The sequence below is a fragment of the Anabrus simplex genome, chromosome 1 (genome assembly GCF_040414725.1).
Source record: "Anabrus simplex isolate iqAnaSimp1 chromosome 1, ASM4041472v1, whole genome shotgun sequence".
NCBI classification, from domain to species: Eukaryota; Metazoa; Arthropoda; class Insecta; order Orthoptera; family Tettigoniidae; genus Anabrus; species Anabrus simplex.
Genome location: NC_090265.1, coordinates 493,892,069 through 493,919,203, shown reverse-complemented (window position 1 = coordinate 493,919,203; position 27,135 = coordinate 493,892,069). Strand labels below are relative to the sequence as shown.

At 39.0% G+C, this 27,135-nt stretch overlaps 1 protein-coding gene across 1 annotated transcript in view; it reads right to left on the bottom strand.

Annotated features, from left to right (window-relative positions):
* Window positions 1–261: 261 nt before the first annotated feature.
* LOC136867642 (choline/ethanolamine kinase) overlaps window positions 262–27,135 on the bottom strand; it is a 157,033-nt gene continuing 130,159 nt past the window's right edge. Inside the window, exons 6-7 of the mRNA XM_067144719.2 lie at window positions 7,745–7,948; window positions 262–790 (exon numbers count right to left, since the gene is read on the bottom strand). Coding sequence (XP_067000820.2) covers window positions 692–790; window positions 7,745–7,948 — 303 coding nt within the window. The 3' untranslated portion in view covers window positions 262–691. The remainder of the gene's footprint in view (window positions 791–7,744; window positions 7,949–27,135) is intronic.

The window sequence follows — 27,135 nt, the reverse complement described above, 5'->3', positions numbered from 1 at the left end:
CTAAGTAAACCGCTAGTGGAAGGTACAGGAGCCTGGGGAACGTTTATTTAAGTTCTACCCGTAGTAAAGTCTGTTGACTTTTCTTGATAAAATAAGTCCTAAGTATGAGACCTACAGGTCTGTCAGAGATCATTCTTTCATCAGTCAAACATTTCAGTAATATTTTCTTTGCCCACTACAGAATATTGTTAGTCATATGGGTTGTATCTTTGATTTTCTCCTCAGACGTAGGATGTGGAAGGCAATACCTAAATTTTAGGCTTGCTTCATTACTGTTCTGTATAGACAGAAAGTGATTCACAGATACATTTCCGAGTACTGGTATTATAGAAGAAGGGCACTCTGCAAAATGAAACATAACCACAAGCTCAAGTTAACTTCCAGAGTCAACTTGCTTGTTTGTTCATTATTTCAACTCAACAGTCACATATTTACCATCAATCTCACATTAACCTAATGATACTCTCACAGTCTTCAGCATTTCCTCATTCATAACCTTGATTTCAAGAATCTTGAGTCAGTCATATATCTCTGAACACTTAACATTTATAAATTTATGGCACAGCCTAGTTCGTATGGAGGTGCAAGGCACATGGCATGAATCACATACAGTTATACTGTTTGAGAAGGATGTCAGTAATTAAACAACGAGCAATTAAATCTTCACAGCATAAGGAGTGTTAATACAGCTTCAGCATTGGCCATTATCTGCATGTTCTGTTGATTCCATCTCTGAAGGGAGCTCCGATTTGCACTTGAAATATGCCTCAAACCGAGCCTCTCCGTAACCCTGAAACAACAATTCAAGAAATGTAAGTGCTCTGTTGAGATGAGGATCAAAAGGAGGAACAAGAGGGTAAATACATATATGGAAGATTTCTAAACAAATTGTGCTCATTCACCTGGAAGGACATGGGTTCCATTTCTTGCTAGGAAGTCAAAACATTTATAAACAACATTTCCAATTCTGGAGGGGCACATGGTCTTGAGCTTCACCAGGCCTACACCAAAAATGAGTACTGGGTCAATTCCTGGGGGCAGAGATGACCTAACCACACTTTTCCATTTAGTGCCATGTTTATATACAGCCTGATTCAGCCACCTCTTCCAATATAGTTTAATGCAACCCACAATATTCATTCTGTCCTTAAAACATCTGCCCTGATGGTATGCACAGACAACACAACCGGATATCTTGGTATTTACCGCCTCACCATGATAGGATGCTGTAATCTTATATTCATATTAAACACTGGAATACACGCATGTGCCTTCTAGATCATATGAACCTGACATGGCGGCGAAACACTAAATTGATATTGTGACCGCAGTAAACCAAATACTTGCTATAAGCTGCCCAATGTGTCGGACGGAACTGTAGTGTAGTTGGTAAAGGCATGACAGAACGGGCTTGCATGTCATTTGGGAGGTTCGAGTCCAGAGCAAGGATTACAAATATTTGAAATATTTGTTTAATACGTACCGCACGCAATGTAAGTTCAAAACCTGCTTTCATGCAAATTGTGAGTGAATATGTTTGTGGCCCTAAGAATAGCCTATTAGTTAGCAGGCTGGCGGACATGTAGAGGCCGGAAATAATAGGAACATAACTGCCCTGACAATGTTTTATCGCAGTAAATGCTCGATGTGATGACCATTTTGATTTATGCACATTCGGTCCCAGTGTCCAATAGATTGTCTTGTGTGCTGAAGCATTCCAGGGGCAATTGCTCAGTGGGCATTTGTGATGAGTTGCTGGAGCTGGTTGGGGTTTTTCCGGCGCTTGAATGTAAACAATGTTCTTCAAATATCCCCACAAGAAGAAGTCTAATGGCGTTAAATCCGGTGATCTGGTGGGCCAAAAAACAGGGCCTTCTCATCCTATCCATTTCCCTGGCAGTTTCTCGCTAAGATAGTTATGAATGAGCAAAGTCGAATGTGGTGGAGATCCATCCTGTTGCAACCACATCATCAAACAATCATGCACAGGCACATCCTCCAGCAGCAGTGGGAGGTCCTGATACAGAAAGTGCAGGTAGCGTAGGCCCGTCCAATGGCCCTCAAAGAAATAAGGTCCAATCAGGCAATCCTCCAAGATTCCACACCAAACATTCACTCCCCATCGTACTTGATGGGCTGCCTGTTGCACCCAGTGAGGATTGTCCAGATTCCAATTGTGCATGGTGTGGCGATTGACGTTCCCAATATTGTGGAAACGCGATTTATCCAAGAACAAGATATGCAATACAAATGCTGCATCATTGTCCAGCCTGCCTAATAGCCACTGACAGAACTCCATTCAAGCTTTGAAATCCCCCCCATGGAGCTCTTGGTGTAGCTCAAGATGGTATGGGTGAAATTTATGTTCATGCAGTATTCACCAGACGGATGGCTGGCTGGTGGTTACCTGTTGTGCAGTCACCCTTCTACTGATGTGTGGATTATTATGAGCTGCCTCCAGAATGGCCTCTTCTGTTTCACCCAATGTAATGGGGCTATTGTAGACTGGTGGTTAGTTGGAAATCACGCATGTTGTCCTTAGGCGTCTTTCAACACGGCAGAATGTCGTAACAGCTGGGTGTCGCCTGTCGGGATACCATTCCTGGTACAGACGTAGTGCCTCGCATGCACTTTGTCTTGCTTCCCCATAAATGAGGAGCATGTCAACTTATTCCTCTGTGGAAAACATGCCAAATGACAGCAGAGATTACAGTACATTCAGGCCCTAACCAGCGGATTATGCGCAGGGCACAAGATGAATAACAGCATCATTCTACTGTTTGAATATGGCTAATGTGGGCCTGTGTTTACGTATTCAAACATCTCTTTTTTTTTTTCTTTTTTTTTTGCTAGGGGCTTTACGTCGCACCGACACAGATAGGTCTTATGGCGACGATGGGATAGGAAAGGCCTAGGAGTTGGAAGGAAGCGGCCGTGGCCTTAATTAAGGTACAGCCCCAGCATTTGCCTGGTGTGAAAATGGGAAACCACGGAAAACCATCTTCAGGGCTGCCGATAGTGGGATTCGAACCTACTATCTCCCGGATGCAAGCTCACAGCCGCGCGCCTCTACGCGCACGGCCAACTTGCCCGGTATTCAAACATCATACCGATGCAAAAATATTTGAATGATGCAGGATTCGAACTGCTGCTGGCAGATTCCGTCGATTGCTAGGCGAACGTCTAACCACATCCACTATGCTATACTGCTGGAAACATGCTGGTAGTACGACGAGAGCAGAGTACATACGCCATCTGGTTCGGCGTTTAAGACATGAATTATGGCGCGTTACCTAGGTTTATGTATTGATTCGCCTCTTCGTTACACGCAGTCACGAGGCACGACACATTAACACAGTTACTTTTTTTTTGCTGGTGGCTTTACGTCGCATCGACACAGATTGGTCTTATGGCGACGATGAGATAGCAAAGGCCTAGGAGTTGGAAGGAAGCGGCTGTGGCCTTAATTAAGATACAGCCCCAGCATTTGTCTGGTGTGAAAATGGGAAACCACGGAAGACAATCTTCAGGGCTGTCGACAGTGGGATTCGAACCCCCTATCTCCCGGATGCAAGCTTACAGCCGTGCGCCTCTGACCACAAGACCAACTCGTCCAGTAACAACACAGTTACATGGTAAAAGGACGTTGCTACATGATTTCAAGGTGTGATGTTTTGCGAACGGATGATATAATATTTCGCTAGGGTTCAGAATCGTGTGCAAAATGTGGTCACTGAACATTAGTACCATACAGTATGCCTGCAGCGGAATAGCACCCCTATAACCATGTGCACATTAGTTGGGCTGCAGCAAACGATATTAGAAGGAGCTGCTGAATCACACTGTATAGTAGAAGCCTTTACCTTCACTCCTCCAAATGCTTCCATGACCTGTACAGAGATGGCCTTGCTTTGCTAAACAAATATTTCATTTTTATCAATTCTGCCTTCCACACTTATGCAAACCACCCAGAGGCTATGAAATCACCATCTCCTGACTGCATGTCTACACTTACATGACTCTTCTTGCTAAGCCATTTTGTTTATTTTGAACTGAAAGTGATATACCGTAAAATATTATAGTAGGCAACATTGCACTAATTATACTCTATTTTGCTTGCTGTTCCTTGCTGTATATCAGTGAAGATGACACACACATTGCCTCAGCATCTCTTTTTGGTGAAAAATAACATGATAATTTGAGTCCATTTAACGCCACACAAAGGGTGATTTAGAGAAAAAATGGTTTCTGCCATTTTCTCAAGAGAGAGACAATATTTCCTATGGTGAGGAAGTTGGAAACAACCCGATCCTTGTTGAGCTTCATATATCTGGTTTGTCAAATATGGTAGATGTTCAAGCATATCTGCAACAGTACCCTCAGAAATCATTACATTTGTTGATCTCAGGAGGCAGGGTACTCGTATTCCACAAGTCAAAGAGTGGCAAAGGTAGGTGAACTACGGCCACAGAGGATAACTACCACTCATGAGTTTTGGAGAGGGGCTGCCTGGCCGAGGCGGTAAAGGCGTGCTCGGTTCGCCCGGAAGGACGTGGGTTTGAATCCCTGTCAGGAAGTCGTAAAATTTAAGAAATGAGATTTCCACTTCCGGAGGTGCATATGGCCCTGAGGTTCACTCAGCCTACACCAAAAATGAGTACCAGGGTAATTCCTGGGGGCAAAGGCGGCCGGGCGTAGAGCTAACCACTCTACCCCATCAAGTGCCGAGGTTACGGATAGTGGAATCCTTTACCTTCCACCCCTCCAAGGGCCTTCATGGCCTGTAGGGAGATGACTTCTTTGCTTTGCATGAGTTTTGGAGGCCTGATAAGGAGCAATGAGTTCATTACTGCCCATGGTTCTTGAATTTTACTGTGTGCCTAACTGGTATCGTAAACATTTTTTGATGTACTGTAATTTCTCCATCTGGCTGCAGTACTTATTCAAACTGATCATCATTTTATGTGGCTGGAACACATAGCAAAGAATGTATTTGAAATCTCAATAGTCACAGAATAATATTCTCAAACTATGTTCATTCACCAACAACTCCCTCCACATTCTTCACTCTTTTCATAAAAGCATTGCATGCTAAGAAACCACTTGTGTTCATCCATATTAAAAACAAAAACACAGCCCCTGCTGATCATGACAGAATTTTACCATGAAACAAAGTCAAATACCCTGGCATGATGTTTACAACATATCATGTTCATTTAAACAATATATCCAATATAGAGAGAATAATGGGATGACAGACGTATTTGACACTACTTGATTGTGTTCTCAGTTAGGGTAGTTATTGTAAATGGGTAATTATGGCCTAGAACATCTGAAATTGTCTGAGGTGTGTTCTATCACTATAGATGTCTAACAGAAGAAAGATAATATGAGAAATGTAAAGGACAAATCAAATCAACTCAAAATACTTTATTTGCAAATGAGATGTCTACCTTGGTGGCAAATGATACAAATGATTTGTTGTTCTCAACAACTCAATTTTAAATTTAAAAAAGAAAAGAAAATGACATTTCTCCTAAAATACAGTATTATACAATTTACATTAATTTTTCTATTAAACACACAGCTCATCCTTAATAAATTTATATTATTTACAAAATTCTACTCATAATATATTCTGTAACTTACACCCTAAATCAATATATACAATATGTGGAATCACTTCAAAGAATCCTATACAATAGCTATCAGATTAAAATGTACATTGCTTTTTTTTTAAACCCATTTTGGTACCTAACGTGCATAACTACCTGCTGCGTCTTAACCAGAGCCCCTTTTGACACTACTTTTCAGAGTTCAGAAGGGCCTTCACAGCTACCGTAGTAGTCCCAGGGCCCTCAAAGTCCCCACTGTACTTCACCCCTACAGGCAGTCCTCTACTTCAGCTGTTCAGTCTCCACTGACAAGGGGATGGAATTAATTTATTCACAAAATTCCTTATTTACAATAACCTACACAGGTCAAATGACCTCTAACATTTCTTTTCTCTGTTGCTGTTTATTTCTTGAATATCTGTACAGGATCAAACACTTCCCCAGGTAAACTGTTCCACTCTTTCACGCCTTTCCCAATGAATGAAAATTTACCCCAATCATTTCTGCTAAAATCCCGTCTAATTTTATACTTGTGATCAGCCCTGCCAATATAACTATTTTCCAACAGAAGCCTCTCACGGATTCCCCCCCCCCAAGCTTCCTTTCCTGTATAGGTTCTATGTAATCCTGTAAGTCTAGTTTTCTCCCTTCTCTTACTTAAAGCTTCCCACCCAAGTTTCTCTAACATTCTCTAAATACCATCATGTATGTTCGACAGGAACACACATTAACATGAAATGTGGAAAGCTTTAGAAAGAAGAGACATGAACTAACTGAAAACACAGTGACAGGAAAAGAAAGATATTGTAGAACTGGGGAAAGAATCTCATTAAGAAAATACAGAAATAATTTACATTAGTTTCAATTAATATCTTGATAATTTAGTAACTGAAATATAAATGGTAATAAAATTCATGCCATACAACTTGACACACAGTTCTTTTTTTTTTTGCTTTACATCTCATCGAAACAGTAGGTCTTATGGCGATGATGGGATAGGAAAAGCCTAGGAGTGGGAAGGAAGTGGCCATGGCCTTAATTAAGGTACAAAATGGGAAACACAGAAAACCACCTTCAGAGCTGCTGACAGTGGGGCTCGAACCCACTATCTCCCGGATGCAAGCTCACAGCTGCACGCCCCTAACCACACGGCCAACTTGCCCGGTGACACACAGTTCAAGGGGACCGGATGGAAGGGCATGTGACAGACAGAAGTTGTGTGTATCCTTCAACATGTTCTCTACATGATGGAAACATTTAGTTGGAACATAGATCAGTCTCTCATGAATGAATATAAATGCTGATGTGCAAGAATGAATACCTTCATGCAGGAAAAGTAACAATGTGATTCGTAACAGGGAAAGAGATATTACCATAAAGGTTGTGAAATATTACTGGAAGGAAAGACCAGAAAATGATTTTTAGAACCTTTAAATAAGCCAGCAAGCAGAATGGTGAAGTACTCAAGCAAGAGCATAAGTTGAATTAAAATAATTAATATTGTCTTCTTGAACAGGAATTTGAATAAAATATCAGGCACAATTAACTCATTTTATTTTAACCTACAACATCTCAGATACAAGAAGCATATGCATTGCTTCCTTAACCATTCAACAATGCTTACCGCTACCAGTATCTCTTTGGAGCAGAAAGCAAGAACATGAGGTACTGTTTCGGGCTCATTGCAATGGTGATGATAGTTACTATAACATAATTAACTACTCGTTTTTTATGCCTGTAAATATCATATTGAAGTGATTGCTCTGCAGTAATTGTTGGCAGATTTTGGTCTGAGTTATCAGAATGAATGAATGAACACTCATCTCTCCCAATCATGGAGTCTGAATAATTAGCATTTGTTGTTGTGTATTGTATTCTGGATCACATTAAGGACAACACAAGTGAGCTGATGTTTATAGACAATGGATAGCTACGGTACTCTGCCACCCCATTGAGCATTCGGTGACGTTATGAACCAAACCAAACTTCAGCACTACAGTGTGTGTAGCTCAAGTTATCTGATGTGGGCAGTACTTGATCCTACATTCAGCAGAACCATAAATGTAGATGTGCTCTTTATGAACTATATTCATATTCTTTATTCACCACAGAAATGTTAAAATACTTACCCAATAGTCAAAAGTTATTTTTGAAACTGTTGTGTTCACTACACTCCATAGACCCCAGAAGAAGTGAGAGGCTAAAGTGAATGCTTTAATTTCTTTAAATAGTTGTTCAATTTCTTTCCTAGTTGGTGAACTGGTTGAATCATTGGACTCCTGGTCTAAACTCTCCCCCTTTATTGTCTGAAGGTAGCTGATGATGAATCTTTCCTGTTGACAAAGTACAGAGGAATTTTGATTAACAACGACAACAATGACAACAATTGATCACACTCCTTATCAGGTTATCACTGGTAACTATATGTTGGTTACAAGGAAGGTCTTCAATGTGTCATATCATATTCTCAATAGAGAATAATGTCCCATGAATCTTTTAGGTATGCCTAATACTCATAAATCACATTGTCAAGTACTGTGCAACTCACATCACAAGCTCTTTTCTGAACATCATTTCAAAACCAGACACTATGGCACAACAGCCCTGATGGGCTTTGATCTACCAAGCGACCATTGCTCAGCCCAAAGGCCTGCAGGTTACAAGATGATGCATGGTCAGTCAATTGAATTCTCTTGGCCATTATTGTTTTCTTTCTAGACTAGAACTGCTGTCTCACAGTCAGATGGCTCCTCACTTGTAATCACGTAGGCTGAGTGGACCTTAAACCAGCCCTCAAATCCAGGTAAAAATCGCTGACCTGACTGGGAATCAAACCTGAGGCTTCTGAGTAAGAGTTAGGCTCCCTACTTCTAGACTTTGGGGCTAGTAAGCACCATTCATATAAGCCAGGGTTTCCCAACCTTTTTGTATCTGAGGCATATCACATGCATTTCCAAGAATCCTCTAACCACAGAACATAATAAAAGTAAGCAAAATACACAATGCTACTATGTTTAATTTTATTCATACAATATAGACCTAATATCTACTTTCCTTTAAACTTTAATTTATCTTCATTTACAGAATATAATTATACTTCCTATTAACATTAACAGTATAAAACAATGTGACACTTGGCTAATAATTACAATAATCTGGATCTGGACACTTACTTGAGAACATCCACTCTGTACAGTTGTTGGATCAATCAATACAGTGGACAGCGCTGTTTTCTAGAGACCAAGCATTTTAGGTCTGGTTCAAGAATACTCATTTCAGCACAAAGATCAACCTCTATATTAGCTCTGTTTCTGTATTTTGTTTTCATTTGTGTGAGAACAGAAAATATATGAGTCACCTAGTTCTGAAAGTCAACATCTGCATTTTTTCAAGTTTTTGGGAAAAACGAAAAAACTGTTAAAGTTCATCGTAACATAAAAATTCAATATATTTTATCTGATGTTTGTTACAAACTGTTACATAAACATAAAAATAGGGCCAGAGGTAAATTCAGCTATTTGTTTAGATAGATATTTAGATATTTTCATCTGATGGCCAAGCAGGCATCAATTTTTAGTGATGAGGCAAAGTCTCTTAGTGCATTGGCACTGCCGGTGGCTCCAGTTAGCCTACGCAGTGGCCTCCACGGTATGCACTAGCCAGCGTATTGGTAGGTGTGCTAGGTACCAACTGATGAGCCCACCCTAGCACACGAGGGCGAAACGCTGGCAACCAAGAATGAGTTAGCTGGAAAATTTATAATGTCCAATAATGGACCATTTATATTGGTATTATAAATTTACTCATTCAGGACAAGTGTTTCAGATTCCCTATGGGAATCAACTATATCATATATCATCTTCTTGCATATGTCGAGTTTTGGAACAAAACACTGGATTTTGCTAAATAAGGATTATTTTAGCCACATAATGTTGTTATGCACTTGTAATTTAATAAACACATGAAATTTACAGTGAACACAATTTCTAGCAAATTACATGAAAAATAGTATGCTGTAACATAATAAAATACAATCAGCAGTTCGTCACATGGATTAGATTCTTAAGTTGTTATCCACTTCCCTGGGTTCACAAACGAGGTCGTCTGTCAGTCACCTTCCACCATGTTTTCTTGATCCATGCACTTCTTGTAATATTGAAGTTCTGCATTGTTTTTCCACCCTTCCCCGCAGTGAAGTGTCAGCAATTTGTTCACGTCATTCATCTTTTCTTCTTTGACGGCTACACCAAGAGGCAACTGAATTTTATCGAAAGTTACTGTCTTTCCCTTTTTAGTAATCCCTTTGAAGTCAGTTAAGTCACTCCTATAATTTTGCTCTCCATGAAGAAGAGTAGAGGATTTTCCTCTCCTAAATACAAATCTCTTGCAAGATTGAATTTTAAAATGCCATGACCCTGGTGCTTTAAAGGATGATTGCATGCTGCTTTTCCAGTCATACACCAGGCAATCAACACCTAACGTTTTCACCGTGCCAAACTGCATGAAGATATTAGTGTAGGTCTCTGGTTGTACAATAGTGTCCCTCACTCTAATCTCCTTTTCAATTCTCCCAAAGATTCTGTCTGGCGGTATGAAGGAGTGGCCTACAACGGGAAATACTATTTCCACTTCTTTAACTTGTACGGGGGAATTGTTAAAAGGCCAATAGGAAACCATTCCAATCATGATACTATTTTTATTTTGACCCCCACAACCATCAAAAACCAGATAAACTTTTGTGATATCTGTAAGATCAAGATGATTAAGTCTGCCATACACACAGGAAGCTATTTCATTAGATCCTTTCGGATGACATGATTCCAGCCACTGGTATATAAAAGTGTTTTGTATAGTTTGATGCTCATGCGATGTTCCTACACAGATTGTAAAATTGTACATATACAATTGTCTGTAATAATATGTGGCTTGGTCTGGTAATTTTGGTAAAGGTAAATTTTTTTGGCAGTCAAAACTTAGTATCAGTTCATTATTTTTTGATTACGTAGAACATCATAAAATGCTTGTGCCCTTAATTTATGTACTCTTAACTCGGTTATGATATTATTCTTTTCATGAGGAATGTTACAGTTACTAATCTTAGCTTTCAGCAACAAGCATTTCGAGCAAGCATCACTGGCTGGAGTGCCATATCCAATATTATATATGTCCGACAGAAATAATGTCTAAAGTAAGCTGCCTTAACTCGTAGCTCGGCTGATACTGACTGGTTGTAACTTCTCCACAATTTACTAATGCTCAGCTCACTTGACAAGTACTGGCGACGTTTCACTTGTCCTCTACAATAGTGTAATTCACTAACAGTTAATTTCTCAATGAACATTTTCATTGCTAGCCTTTTATTTTCACTGTGTTTGCTACGAGTATCTCCTCCTTTTTTTTTCTATAGGTGAAAGATCAGTTTCAAAGTGACGCATACAAGCCAGGTCTACCCTGTCTTTTGATATCTGCAAGATTCCTAGAAAAGTTGCCCTGCAGACAGGTACAACAGGTTGCTTACCGGGTTGTTTTGTTGCCCTCTTCACAAAATACTTTATTGAAATGTTCTTATTCTTATTAGTGCCATTACTCACAGTTCTCCTTGGAAGTGCTGCTGTTGTATACTTGATTATAAATGCGTCCTGGATAAGCTTCTTCAGTGTGCTGTAGAATATGTTATAAAAATGTTTGATGTCCCTTGTTGTCAGTGTCTGGCACTGAAATGCTCCCTTCTTATGACTGCATACTGGTATGTTTGGGGGCTGTGAAGCAGCGTATCTGAAAAGGGAACATCTCTCTAGATTCTCCTCCACAAACACATTTTAATGTAACGATTATGTACGAATTATTGCTAAATAAGTAAGAAGATGCTCACCTTTCTCTTTTTTTCTTGTTCTTAGTCCAGTTTTTGGGGTCACAGAAACATTTCCTCCTACGACCAGGTACAGCAGGTGATACTCTTAATGAATTTTCCATTGTCTTCGAGAGCAGCACTGAATAAATCAGAGGTCAACAGGCGACTCAACTATCGAGATAACGAATACTGCGTAAAAGCAGCGCATTGTCACATTAGAACAAGCTTGGCGGGAACACTTAGAATGAATTTAATTAACGTGAACATTGTTAATTTCTACAATCGTCAAAAGTGTGCGGGAATACACTGTCTATAAATAAAGCATCATAAATGTTGAGTTTTGGAACACATTTTGGAAGTTACATGAACTTCCTTATAGAAAATGTCGGATTTCGGAACGAATTGCAAATGTCGGATTATGGAAATAACTTGATGAAGCAGATGTCGAATTTTGGAAATAAAGTCAAATATCAATACTGAATTTTAACCACAAATATCAAGTTCTGGAACGTCTTACACCATTCATTTGATGCGTCTCTCGAAGAGGGATAAGAACTCGGCAAAATCTATTTTTCGTAAAAAATGTCAGATGTCGACTTTTGGAACTAGGCGCCTCATATATTCACACAAGTAAGTTGTCTTGAAAGGCATTAAAAGCAGTACTGCCTTTCTAGAAATGGCAGGGTGTAGGGGACGTACATGGATTCAGATTGATCATAGACATGTAACTGTGATACAGGGTCTTTGAATAAGAGTCACAAGATGTTTTGTTTAGTTCATCTTCCTCACGAGAGGGCAGTTCATGTTCAGTTTCCAAGAAGGGATTTCTGATCCATGAGATCATCTTCTGTCAGAGGCAAAAAATATTGTCTGAGTGTGGATCCTAGCAATTCTGGGTGTTTTACCATTACATTACTTACACTACTTGGTAGTATTTCTTAATTTGCAGACAGGATAGCATGAACAATTGGGAAAGAATCAAATTCAGTTTTACTGATTCGGCCTGTCCATATACTCATTTTCTATATGTTCCATCTCTTTTGTCTTGGACTGTGAAGAGTGTGACTTGTATTCCTTGCAGACTTGAAATCAATTCAAGTGACTGAATATATCTCCTTTCTCAGTTCAAATGAGCGAGTCAACATGTTGCCTTTTGACAACCACTTGACATTAACAAATGATCATGATTACTCTCAATATCCTTGCATAGCTCCAAAAATAATCTGGAATTCAGAGGCCTGGATTTGATTAAATTAATAAATTTCTTTACTTCTTTCATCACATCATCCAGTTCTGCGGGCATGTTAATAGTTGCTAGTGCTTCACAACTGTTTTGAGTACTTTTTACCAAGTACAGTATTTACCGATATGGTGGTTAGATAAGACATCACCACATAACACCCACTGGGTCTTCTTATTATATCCAGTATTCAGCACAGTAAATCTCAGTTATAGTCATATTTACAATGTTTTTGCACTTATTCAACAGTTTTTCAGCTAGCAGTTGAGGTTTCTGGAACACACTCAGTTGCATTACTGATTGAATGAGACACACACTTCAATGAACCTGTCTTTAACCAGTGATTCATAATATTGCCTGCAAGTACTATTGTATTTACACTTTATTACTGTTCACTTCTGGATTCCTGAAGTTTGAGTTTGAGGTGGAACAAAGATGGAGTCTTTATATTAATATAAAATGATGGACCTGTTAGCATCAAGCGACACACTCGACTGCGCTGGTGCAACTGGCCGTGTACCACAACAAACTACCAATGAATACATCCCATGCCATCTATCAGCCACTTTAAAGAGTTATTAACAGTCCACTGCCAACTTGTACATTTTATCATCCAAGTTAGGTATTACATATACTGTACATAAGTTATATAGTACAACAGTGAAAACATAATTCCTAAATTTAAAATAATGATCTATGAACTGTGTGTGTGTGCGCATGCATACAGTTTCGTTTTTTAAGTACTTGCAATGTACAGTATTATTGCGGATCCCTTGGATTATCAACATGCCCCCTCCCCAAGGGATACGTGGACCACAGTTTGGGAGTGGTTGATATAAGCCATATCAAGAGCAACTGAAACACCCTCCTGTCATGTTTTGCCCTTGTACTAACTTTAATTTTTTGCAAATCCTTCATCAATGTGGCTATTTACCTTCTTTTACAGTTCCTAAATGTTCTTATACAAGGTGTGCAAGTTTATGTGTCAGTCAGTATATTATAGGGTGAACAGACACTAGGGAGTTATTTTTCTTTCAACCCACGGTTTTAACGCCACACTGACACAGATTTTTTGTAACAATGGGTTGAGAAAAGACTAGGATTGGGGAGGTAGTGACCATGGCCTTTATTAAAATACAACTCCAGCATTAGGAACACCATCTTCAAGGCTGCCATCAGTGAGGTGCCAACCTACCATCTCCTGAATGCAAGCTTTCTTTAATTATTAACAAACCTGGGTACTTTTTGTTGTCTGTAAAATATCCCCCCCACTTCTAATTCCCAATTGCCACTACCGTTTATAACTATCATTGAACACCTCATGAATTGCCCACTGATGAGCATTTGCTGAATGTGCTATCTCAAAGTTCAACTGAAAAAATGCAACATTACATTACCTTACTTACTTATCTGGCGCTACAGTCCTTGAAGGACCTGGGCCTTGTCGATCACTTGTCTCCTCCAGTCGTCTCTTCAAGCAGCCAGCCTTCTCCAGTTCCATATTCCTAGTCTTCTCAAGTCCGCCTCTACATCATCCAGCCATCATAATCTTGGTCGTCCCACTGAGTGGCTTCCCCCAGGCTTGGTGACTAACACCTTCCTTGGCACTCGCTGTTCCTCCATTCGCTGCACATGTCCCAACCACCGTAATCTTCTAATCTTTATATCTGCAGTTATTGACGGATTCTTACAGAGTTCATACAGCTCTTTGTTGGTCCTAATTCTCCAGCCACCCTTTTCGTATACTGCACCATATATCTTCCTCAACACTTTTCGTTCCCATGCATCCAAAGTATTTCTGATTTGGTGTGTAATTGTCCATGTTTTGCGATCCATACATAACTACAGGTTTTATAATCATTCTATACACTGTCAACTTCAGCTGCCTTGATATGTTTGAAGATCGCAACAAGTTATGGAAACTATAATAGCATCTGTTGCCTGCCGCTATTCTTGCCTTAATCTCTACTGGTACTACATTGTCTTCTGTGACTATTCCTCCCAAATACTTGAACTGATTTACTCTTTCAAACCCTTCAAACTGCTCTGTCCCTCTCCACCTGATTTTATTTCTGGTGTTGATCATATATTTTTTCTCCTTACTTATGACCAAGCCCAGTGTAGCTGCTTCTCTTTCCAGAATTGTGTAGTTCTCTAGCAGGTACTTTCTATTCCTCCCAAGCATGGCTATATCGTCTGCAAATACCATACCCTGGAATGTTCTGTTGAATATAGTGCCATCTAATTTGCCTGGCAGTTTGCGCATTATTCCATCCAATACTAGATTAAAAAGTGTCAGTGATACAGAATCTCCTTGTTTTAGTACTTGATTGATTGGAAAATTATTGGTATATCTGCCATTTGCTTTTATTTTGCAAGTGGTATTGCTTGGAGTCATTTTTACGAGTCTCACTAACTTTGGTGGTATTCCCAAATCCTGTAACACCTTAACAAGCCCCTTTCTATTAACACTGTCATAAGCTGCCTTGAAGTCCACATAAAGTTGGTGAACCGTTACGTTGTACTCGTAACACTTCTCCATTATTATTCTGAGGGTGAACATCTGGTCTGTTGTTGCTCTTTCCTCCCTAAACCCACACTGGTATTCTCCTATAGTGGCTTCTGCATATGGTTGTAGTCTCTTGTTCAATATCTTAGCAAATACTTTGTATGCTGCATTAAGCAACACTATTCCTCTATGATTATTAGACTTTGTCCTATCACCCTTTTATATATTGGTACAATAATGGCTGTGTTCCAGTTTGTTGGCATTACCTCACTTCTCCAGATATTCTTTATCAATCTATGCATTTCCTTTAATAACTCTATACCACCACACTTGAATATTTCACCTGGTATCTTATCTTCCCCCACAGTTCTATTATTTCTCATCTCTTTTGCAGCTTCAGTTACCTCTTCCAATGTTGGTTCTTCTTCTTCTTTATAGCTGTCCTATTCCCCCTGTTCCTCGTCTTCCCACTCCTGGGTTTCATCCGATCAGCAATTCTTTGAAATATTCTTCCCATCTTCCAATAATTCTCATTTCATCACCGATCATCTTACCTTCTTTGCCCTTGCATATTGTTGTACGGGGCTGCCATCCCTGTTTTATCTCCTTTATACCTCTAAACATTTTTCTTACATCCTTTTCGTTTCTCCATTCTTCAATGTCTTTCAGTCTGTTTTTCTCAAATTCTCTCTTTCTCCTTCTACACATAGTTTTTACTTTCCTTCTCTTTCCTTCATAGTTCTGTCTAGTGGCCCATGTATCCTTATGAAGCATCTTCTTCCTTGCACTATTTCATTCTTCTATTGCCTTCTCACATTCCTCATCATACCACTCCTTTCGCTTATCTCTGTTTCCTAAACCAGCTTTGAGTCCATTATTTGCCGTATTGCTTTTTTCATTTTTTCCCAATGTACCTCAGGACTTTCCTCTTCCTCAACCGTTACCGCTCTTATTGCTTCTTTCACTCCTCTTTGAAATTCCTCCCTTTCTTTTTCATCGGAGCTGATTCTAGTTACATTATACTTTTTATCCCTTTCTACTTGATTATAGATGATTGTTGATATCCTCTGTCTGAACTTAACGAACACAATATAGTGGTCTGAATGAGTATCTGGCCCTCTCATCACCCTAACATCCCTTATATCTGTGCCATGACTTCTTTAAACAAGCACATGATCTATCTGATTGACTGTGGTTCCATCCGGTGACGTCCAAGTTCCTTTACATATATCCTTACGTGGGAAAATAGTGCTGCTTATGGTGAAATTTTTGCTTACCGCAAAATCAACCAGCCTTGTTCCATTGTCATTTCACTCTTTGTGCAAACTATACTTTCCCACATTTGGCTGATACACGGTTTCCCTTCCAGCCTTGGCATTCATATCTCCTAGAATCACTTTCACATCATTTTCAGCAATTATATCATATGTGTGTTCCAGCTGTTCATAAAAGGAATCTTTAACCTCATCAGTCGACTCTTCTGTTGGAGCATGAGCACAGATCAATATCATATTGAAGAATTTCATTTTAACTCTCAATGTGCATATCATGCCATTAATTGGTTCAAAGTTCAATATCGCCGCCTTATATGCTCTGTGTATAAGGAAGCCTGTTCCAAAATTAGCTGTCCCACTACTACTACAAAACATTGTGTAGTCCCCCGAATCAATCGTGCATGTTTCCTTCCACCTAATCTCCTGCAAAGCTGTTATTCCTATCTGGTACTTCCTCAGTTGATCTTTTATATTCCTGAAAGCTCCTGCTCTATTTAAACTCAGTACATTCCACGTAGCCATTCTTACATTAGTCCGTGTCCATTGCTTGTTCATCACCATTGCGACTGTCCAGTTTCTACATGTGCTTGACATTTTCGTGACCTTACATTCAATTCAACAAAATGATTTTCACATACCCATCACTGTCAATTATTGCCAAAAATTACATTGCCCTGTTATTCTTTCATGATCTCCAGCACACCAAAGATAAGGTTTTAAGAAACTTCGTAACATCTATAACATCTAACCTGCAAGTGTATGGAATTTATGTTTGCTGGGAAAGATGGTGAAGAGGGTTTAAGGAAAGTTTGCAGGCTGTATGCAATGTCATCCAATACTATTTTTTTTTTGGTGCTCTCTATGTTGTCTTCTTTGCTTCCTCTCTATTACACCCTTTATCATACAAAAAGTACTAACCAAGTTAGGATTCACAGTAAGACCTTGAACTCAAACATCTGGAAATTTCTCTTTTGACAGTGTGAGAGGATTCTTTATAAACAAATACCTATTCTTACCTGTTTCTGTTCCACTCTTTGGGGAGAAAGAAATTGGAGAGTCATTATCCATCATTACTACCTGTGTAACTGAGCTAGCTTTCTGTGATAAGTTTTTTTGAAGGTGAAGGGCCATCCAGCAATAAACTTAAACATGTTCAGGCTTCAGAACTTGGGCCAAGTAGCGAGACAGATTGTATGCGCAAAAGAAAATTAAGAACATTCCAGAAAAATAGCAACAATTCAGTTTTATTACTATGGGATACAAGATAGATTAGTAATGTTAATCCTTAATTGGATACTGACTGTGTGTACTTTCAAAACGACCTTTTATAATACCCAACATCATTCTTCTTCTTCTAGTAGTAGTAGTAGTAGTAGTAGTAGTAGTAGTAGTAGTAGTAGTATAAAAATAGTAAATACAAAACAAAAGAGGGGGAATTCCTGGCAAATATTAATGGTGTAAAAAATGTCTTATCCATTGATCACTTTTCAGTAATATTTGTCTCTGTGATGACTACCAAGAATAGGTGGAATAAAGAAGTTTAAAGTGTTATGAATTCATCATTGTTTTAATACTGTTCATACCTGTAACAAATATCACTAGCGGGCATCAGAAAACAAAGTGAAGTACAAACACCATATGAAATACATGTCCTACTTTAGTCACACTGTCACATTTTCTAAGATTAATTCCTTTATTCACTACTCATTTAGGTATACATATATTAATAATACTGATACCCTATATATAGGCTTCATTGTCTGCATAGTTGTGCTAGGAAGCCCCACTCTGGGAGGTCTATGAACATCCATTAAAAAATTTACCAACAGATAAGCAGAACATCGCACTGGGTGACTTGAATGAGCACATTGGACAGACTGCCGAGGACTATCCTGAATGTCATAGAGGCTTCAGTTTCGGAACAAGAAATGACCAGGGAGAGGAGATCCTGCAGGTAATATCAGCATACAATCTGCCGAAAGTTAACACTTACTTCCAGTAGAAGAATGAACACCTTGTCACCTCATCATCATCATCATTGGTTTGCCCTTCCAGTAAGCTGGTTAGGGTGTTTGAAAACAAGTGTCTTCCAAAGTTGCCTATTCAAAAAAATATTTTGTTGTCCTTGACAGATTCCCAGTTCCATTATCCTCTCTCCACGTCTTCCCTCAGTTGGTCCGTCTGTCTTCTTCTTGGTCTTCCAGCTGGTCTTTTACCTGTTATTCTCTTTTCCAAATTACCATGTGCTATTCATTTGTTTAACATGCCCAAATCATAAGTCTAGATGACCTAAGTCTTTCCTCCACTGATTCATTTAGACCTAGGTTAGATCGGATCTCATCATTTTGCATGTGATCAAGTCATGTCTTTTGGAAGGCAGTTCTAAGAAATTTCATTTCACAGGCTTGAATCCTACTACAATCCTTTGATGTTAGTGTGCAGGTTTCCAGAGAGTATATAAGGATGGGAATGAAATATGACTTGTACAGAATTATTTTGTTCTTTGTGGGACCTTCTCATCCCACAGTAGGTGTGTAACGATACTGTAAAAGTTCCTTTGGTTACTGTGTTTGTTATTTCTATCTCAGCTCTATTATTACTAGCCATTATACTTCCTAAATATCTTAATTGGTGTACTACTTCAACTTGGTGGTCCTGTACTTTTATGTTGCATTCTGTATTATGTCTGCTGATTTTCAATGCTACTGTTTTTTTATGGGTTCATTTTCATTCCATAACCATCAAACTTCTTACACCATGCATTCAGATTGTTTTGCATTCCCTCCTCCGTTTCACCCCATATTGCCACATTGTAAACACCAGAGCCTGAAGAACTTTATTACAGATCTTTATTACCTCTTCCTTTTAGTTCCTTTAAAATGGTATCCATAACTGCTATGAATAGAACAGGTGATAAGGCACTTCCCTGTTGTACTCCTTTGGTAGTATTGAACAATTCAGTGTGACCATCTCCAATACTGACACAGCTTTTGCAATTAGTATATAGCATTTGGATCTTCCTAATAAGGTACTCTGGTACACCAAGTTTTCTAAGACTTTTCCAAATAGTTGATCTGGGAACATTATCATATGCCTTTTCAAGGTCCATAAATACAATAATTAGGTCTTTTCCTCTTTCCCAGTGTTTCTCTGCCAACATCATCAAAGCAAATATCAGATCTGTTGTGCTTCTTCTAGCCTTAAAGCCATGTCGTTCCTCTTCTAAGATAGGCTCTAGTATATCCCTTACTCTGGCTTCAATGGTCTTACATGTGATAAATATCATTCTTGATCCGTATTGATGATATTTGATTGGAATAATAACAATAAGTTAATAAATTAATTTAATTTAATTTAATTTAAATTAATTAACTTATTGTTATTATTCCAATTCAATGATCTTCTCCATAATTTTAAGGCCATGTGATAGGAGGGTAATGCCTCTGTAATTTCACTTTTCCTTCTGTTCCCTTTCTTAAAGATAGGAACTATCATCCCTTTTGTCCAATATTCAGGTATTTTCTTATCCTTATATATTGTTCTGAGAACTCTATACAGCCACTGTATTCCAGGTGGACCAGCAGCTTTAATCATGTCAGCTATAATTTCATCAGCTCCTGCTGACTTACCACTTCTCATCTTATGGAGAGCTTTCCATGTAATTGGGATATCTTCCTCTATTGTTTTCTGTCTTACATCCTCAATGGAGACCTCATTAGGGCCATTTAGGAACTTGTCAAAATACTGTCCCATTGTACCTCTTGATATCTTTCATATTGCGAACTATATTCCCATCTGCTGTTTCCAGAGCTGTAATTGCTTCTTTATCTGATCTTTTACTTTTTACTATTCCATATATCATTTTCATATTCCCTTTACTGTCTTCTTCCAGTTTAGTTGTAAATTCTTCCCAACTTTTCTCTTTTCCTTCCCGTACAATTCTCTTGACTTCCAACTTCCTGTATCTAAATTATTTCGCCATCACTTCCGATTTATTGTTGTCTATTCCATCGCTGTTGATTCTTCTGTCAGACTTAGCCACATCAAGAGCTTTTTTAGCTTTATTCCTTTTCATTATGGCTTCTTTCACTTTATCATTCCACCAAGATGTTTTTTTCTCTCTAACTCTTCTGCTTGTTCTTCCACATATTTTATCTGTGCTACCAGTCAAACTTGTCTTAAAATAATTCCATTACTCATTACCTTTCTTTATGTCTGTTTTTGGTATTTTAGCTCTGATTTCCTCTTGAAACTGCTGTCTGACTTCCACATCTTTCAATTTCCAGTCTTTAATTTGTGTTTTTTTCTTCTTGTTTACTTTAATAATAGGTTTGGTGACTCTTGGGTCTGCAATGAGGAGTCTATGGTCACTATCAAGGCTCTCACTAGGTATCACTTTTACATCATGCACCTTTTCTCCACTTGACCTATCTGTGATGATAAGGTCTATCACTGAACTATACTGACCATCCCAGCTGTATCTCATTATCTTGTGACTATCCTGTTTCTGAAACCACAAGTTCTTCACCAGAAGTTGGTTTTATGTATATAGATCAAGCAGAAGTTCGCCCTCCTCATTTCTGTTATCAAATCTATATGGACCAATAATTCCTTCATAACCTGACCTATCAGTTCCTACCTGGGCATTAAAATCCCATCATCAATGATGTCATCTAGTTTTTCTAGGAAGCTTGCTTTTTGATTGTCACTACAACCCTGCTGGGGAGCATAAACTTGGATCACAGTTTGAGTTTCTCCATTTAGGCATATTTTAGCTTTGATTAATCTCTCATTGATGAATGAGATGTCTGTTACACTACCAATGTCTTTATGGAGTATAAAATCAACTCCATTCCTCGCCACTGCAGGATTACCACTCCAGTATAATTTATATCAATCCTATAACATTCTTGTATTGCAACCTTTCAATTTGGTTTCACTTAGCCCTAGGATGTGAATATGTCTACCGTTCATTAAATCTGTGATTTTGTTGCATTTTCCTGTTAAAGTCACCTATGCAGTCAAAACCTCATCCCAGGTACAATGCAAATCAACTATATTCTTTGCAATAATGACCTGCTAAACTGTTTGTTGTTTGGTACATCATTCCAGGTGAACAACTCACATCATAGCATAGGCTACTGATTGGCCAGTTAAAAGTATGACATCATCTGCATAATGAAACCACCTTGCCAAAGAATATTAAATGGTTTGTGCTAAAAGAGGTACAAACAGCTCAGTCATTTATTGATGACATCAAGACTTATATCATCCAGAATCTGGAGGCATATACCACTAACAGTCCAGACTATATATGGTAGCATTTTCAGAGTTACTGCACCGAAAAAGCAAGACAGTACCTGTGGGTCTCAAAAGGGAGACGGAAGATTGCTAAGGAGACATGGTGGTAGAAGATTAAGTCCAAGAGCCACTCAGGGAGGAGAAAACTAATTTTTTTTAATTTTTAGAATTGGCTTTAAGTTGCACCAACACACATAGGTCTTAAGGCGACAATGGGATAGGAAAGGCGTAGGAATGGGAAGGAAGCAGCCGTGGCCTTAATTAAGGTACAGCCCCAGCTTCGGGGCTGCCGACAGTGGGGCTCAAACTCACTATCTCCCGAATGCAAGCTCACAGCTGCGCGTCCCTAACTGCACAGCCAAATCGCCCGGTAAAACTACTTTCAAAGAGTGGTGGAAGTCTAGGAACATCCAGCATGAGCCACTCCTGTGGATGAGATACAAGACTGCTAAGAAACTTGCAAAGGCATTGAAGCTAAAGGAAAAGCAGAGCAAGGCTTCTAAAATGGTCTGGAGACACCAGAGGGTGTGAAACAAATCTGAAAAGTTGCCAACCAGCATGACAAGCACTCCAGAAACATAGTTACCACCAATATATCCATGATAATATGGGGAAGTTGCTCAAACAGAACAAGGCCATCAACAAGAATTGGAGGGAGTGCTTTGATGAGTTGCTCAATGAAGAATTCCTACGGGATGCATCAACTCCTCAGTTTCCTGTTCAACGACGTGTACCTGAGATTACCTCAGCTGAAGTCCAAGCAGCCATGTCAAAGTGAAGTATGGTGAAGCAGTGGGGTCTGATGACATCCCAGCTGAGTAATGGAAGGCTCTGGGTGCAGAAGGAAATGTCTCTGATTAAGATGTTTAATCTGGCCGTTATGAGTGCACCTATGTCAGAATAGTTTCATCAAATCTACCTTATGTCCATCTTCAAGCAGAAGGGAGATGCCAGAGAATGAGGTAACCAAGCCCCCCCCACACACACACAAAATTTTGGAGATTGTCATTAACAGCAGTAGGATAACATCAACATACATCAGAATCAGTGCAGTTTCACGTCTGATATGTCAACATGTGATGCAATTCAGACTCTATGGATCTTGATATTGAAGCATGATGTACCAGATAAGAAACCCCACCCAGTGTTCATCAACCTAGAAAAAGCCTTTCACTGCATATCCAGAGAGATCACCTGGATGATGTTGTGATACTAAAATGTCCCTGAGGAATACGTGAGGCTGATTAAGGACAAAGTGAAAACTAGTTCAGGTGTCTCTGAAAGTTTTCCTATTGAAGTTGTTGCCTATCAGGGATCAGCACTTAAGTCAATTCTGTTCAACATTGTCATTAACTACCTGATAGAGCAGCTGATGCCAGAACTACCATGGATCTTGCTGTTGTACCAGGAACGCACGGTACATGCAGTATTTTTTTTAGAGCAATGTCATTTAATTGTCACACGCGCTAAGAACTAAAAGCTCGATATGTTTACATCTGGCAGAACGAGTCAGCGTGAGCGCAAACAGCTGTGAATGACATAGGTGCAGGAGTGAGGTAGACTACCTGCCCAACTCATCAACTTGCCACGCAGCAAGAACTGGAGTTCTGGAGCAACATCACGCATTCTCGAACTTTCGACTCAGAGATTTTGAAAACTTCTTTAATAATGGTCGAACCGGGCGAGTTGGCCATGCGGTTAGGAGCGCGTGGCTGTGAGCTTGCATCTGGTGATAGGGGGTTCAAATCCCACTGTCGGCAGCCCTGAAGATGGTTTTCAGTGGTTTCACATTTTCACACCAGGCAAATGCTGGGGCTGTACCTTAAGGCTACGGCCGTTTCCTTCCAACTCCTAAGCCTTTCCTATCCCATCGTCGCCATAAGACCTATCCGTGTTGGTGCGACGTAAAGCCACTAGCAAAAAAAAAAAAAAGGGTTGTATCGTCTTGGGAATTACGTCATTCTGTAGCAAATTACAAGAACGTCTCCACTATCAAATTTCAAGAAAATCCACCAACGAATTTTCGTGTAATTCAACTTTTAAACCATCATGCTATCTGATGACGTGTAAGCTTCGAGCATATAAAAGGCGAGGCCACTCGGCAGTGGACATGTAGTCAGGCTTTACATGTAGGCTCTTTCTTCTTTCTGCCTATGTGGTTATTCCCTGACCCTTCAATACCATACTTCAACACCATATACCTAACACAATCTCGCCTGGTAACGTGTCTGACATGGAAACAGGCAGATACTCCTTGTATCACTTCCCACTCTACCCAGCTATCTCTTTTCTACTTAGAAATTAATAGCATGTCGGAGGCCATGTAGATTGAGTCGATGGTCACGGTGGGGAGCAGGCTACGGGGGTCCCCCCCGTAAAAAAAAAAAAAAAAAAAAAAAAAAAAAAAAAGCAGTGGACATGCATTCATCGTTGGGAGTTCTGACTTATCAGGCTCGCCACATAACGCTGCGATATTGTTCATTTGAACGAAGTGCTGTTGGCAGTCTACTAGAAATAGTGTTCAAGTGAACTTAGAATTCTGTGAGTAAACTGAACTTAGAATCTTGCGTGTAAATGAGGACACAGAAAATTATCGAGTCTTTGAAATATTTTGATAGACAGTGGAACTTAGAATCTACACCATCAAGTGTCGTAAAGGTGTTAATTATTTCCAAGTGAAACATTGGAACATTATTTCAGTAACTGTCATATTTAACTTAGCATTTCTTCGATCAGAGACCCAGTGAAGTGTCTAATTTATTTCATTGCTATGCAAATCTGATCTTTAAAAGTGTTTAAAATATTTCACCATAATAATACAAGTGTTGGCCCATTCCACACTTAAGCATTCCTGAACTAGTGACTAATTTGCTGTGCGATAAATTGTGCCAACCGCACTGTTAAAGTGAGCGATAATCCATTATAGTCGTAACTGGATTAGAACTCATACTTGTACATTATTATTTCCAACTATTCTTCAGTGACTTTATTATTTCATGAAACTCACTGTGCTAAGAGTGACTAACAAATTATTATTTATCACTATTAGCAGTGTCCTTTGGATAAACTCTTAAATAGCCATTTTGTGTCAAATGCGACAATATTATTCATTGTGGAAAGTCACCACGGACAGTGCACTACAAGTGAACGATATTTAGTTTCATCATTTTCAGTGGTAAATAACCATGAATTGTGTTCTATTCTTTTCTTAAATCAATGCTATCCACATTTCAACTTTAAAGTGACATTCAGTATTTTCTATCTGCAAATGTCAAGTGAAGTTTTGGTATACTTCAAACTTCGTGTTGTGCACCTACATCAGTATTAAAGTCAGTCTTTGGTGTCAAGTGATTCTGAATGTGTCGGGGGACTGTACGACTGTGGACACTCGTATAAAGTTAAATCGTGAGTAATTAGCCCGCATCAAGATCGCCGCAGACCTTCAGGTTCGACTCCATGTTGGTGAGTGGACTTGGGTGTACAAGTCCAATTCCATGGTGATGAGAGGATCCTGGAGTACGAGTTCAGTTCCATGGTGACGAGAGGACTTGGGAGTACGAGTGTACCTGGGGAACCATTCAGGAAGGTGATTTTGGAGACGGCGATTTACTGCACCAAGGTGATATAAATTTCAACTTGCCAATAAGTTTGAATAAATTAACTTTTAACACACTGAATGCCACGTCATTCATATATGAATGACAATTAACTTTCCGTTACTGCAGTGTCATCCATATGTGAATGACGTGCACATGAGCTGTTTCAGGCTTCGTCATTCACATGCGAACGACATTATGGTAAAATCAAATGGTAGCATTAAAGTGTGGCCCACGGGTTACTTTTTGGTGTGCTTGGTTTGGCCGTACCTATAACGTAATTGGGTATACCATGCTGAATGTAAACATAATATGCACGAATAAATTTGTTATTTATTCTAGTTGAATACAAACAAAATATTTTATCAAACAGATTTTTTCTGAATATTATCTGAATTATTGCATTTTAAATGTATTCTAAATATCCTAAATATGTAATGATTCCAGTAATGACCAGTGGCAGCTCTAGATTTTCAAATTTTACAATTTTAAAATTATTATTCAAACTGGGGACATGCAGGCTGAGCTAGAACCATCTCTGGTAATGGTTCAATTTCATGTTTGTAGTATTTGAATTTGCCCTATGCCTGGCTCAAAAATAAAACAAGTCTAGTTATCTAAAGCAACCTGAATACAAAGTTTGCAGTACAGAAATCACTGGTGCCCAGAATTGAAACAGTCTAGACACAGTTGAGGCATGCCAGGACATGTCTTGCAATAGGTGAAAACCATCTTTGCATGTTTTCTCACCTCAATCCTTTTTCTTTTTGTACCTTTGCATAACACCCTGAACATTTGTGTCGCAATTTCTTCCCATTTTCATTGATCCTTTGAGACAAATGGTGCATCGTTGTGGTAGATCCTTGCATCTCAGTCATATATGAATGATATGGCCACAATATGTACAAGAATGCTTCCAAATTAACACAGGGCCACGTCATTCATATGTGCATGACAGTGAAAATTATGAAAACGACACCATATAACTGTTGCATATGAAAATAAAATTCAAGGTAGCAATCCATAAGGGCAAAATAATACAAATCACTTAAAAAATACATTTGGCCCTGGGGGAAGTTTTGCGACCCAGGCCTTGGCATTCAATGTGTTAAAAGAAATCTTCACTCATTGTAGATAGAACCTATCCTCCTGTACCAAGCCCTAGGAATTGCTCTGAGAACTTTTCATACGTGCTCTTTTAAATCATCCGTCAGGTCAGGCTATCTTTTACTGGTACACTATATGCATACAATATCATTCTGGTTGGTGAAATGTAAGAAAAAGTTGAGGCAGCCTTACAAAATGGAGAGCATTGCTGGAGAGAGGTGGACTCAGAATCAGCCATAAGAAGAAAGAATATATCGTTGGCTTACAAGTGAAACACACTAAATAGCAAAACTTACTTTTGAGGAAACAATCTTTGAATATTTATGGTATATTCCTGGTGTTATAAAAAAGTAATGGTACTTGTTTAAACCAAAATACCTTTTTTAGCGATGAATGTATGTGTTTTCTCTTACAATTAAATGAATATTTTGCAGCAATTATTTTACATTTTCTTAGTGTCTTTCACCTCACTGTCTCCAGAAAGTTATATCTCACTTTGACAACAAAACATAATTGTTTAGCTTTCTCTCCATGTTGTAGGTTCAAATAATTCCAGTCATTAGTTGGGCACAGTACCTACAGAAGGAAGGAGATTATCTGATTTTGGATAGTAACGGAACAGCTAAGTTTTCATTGTGCTTT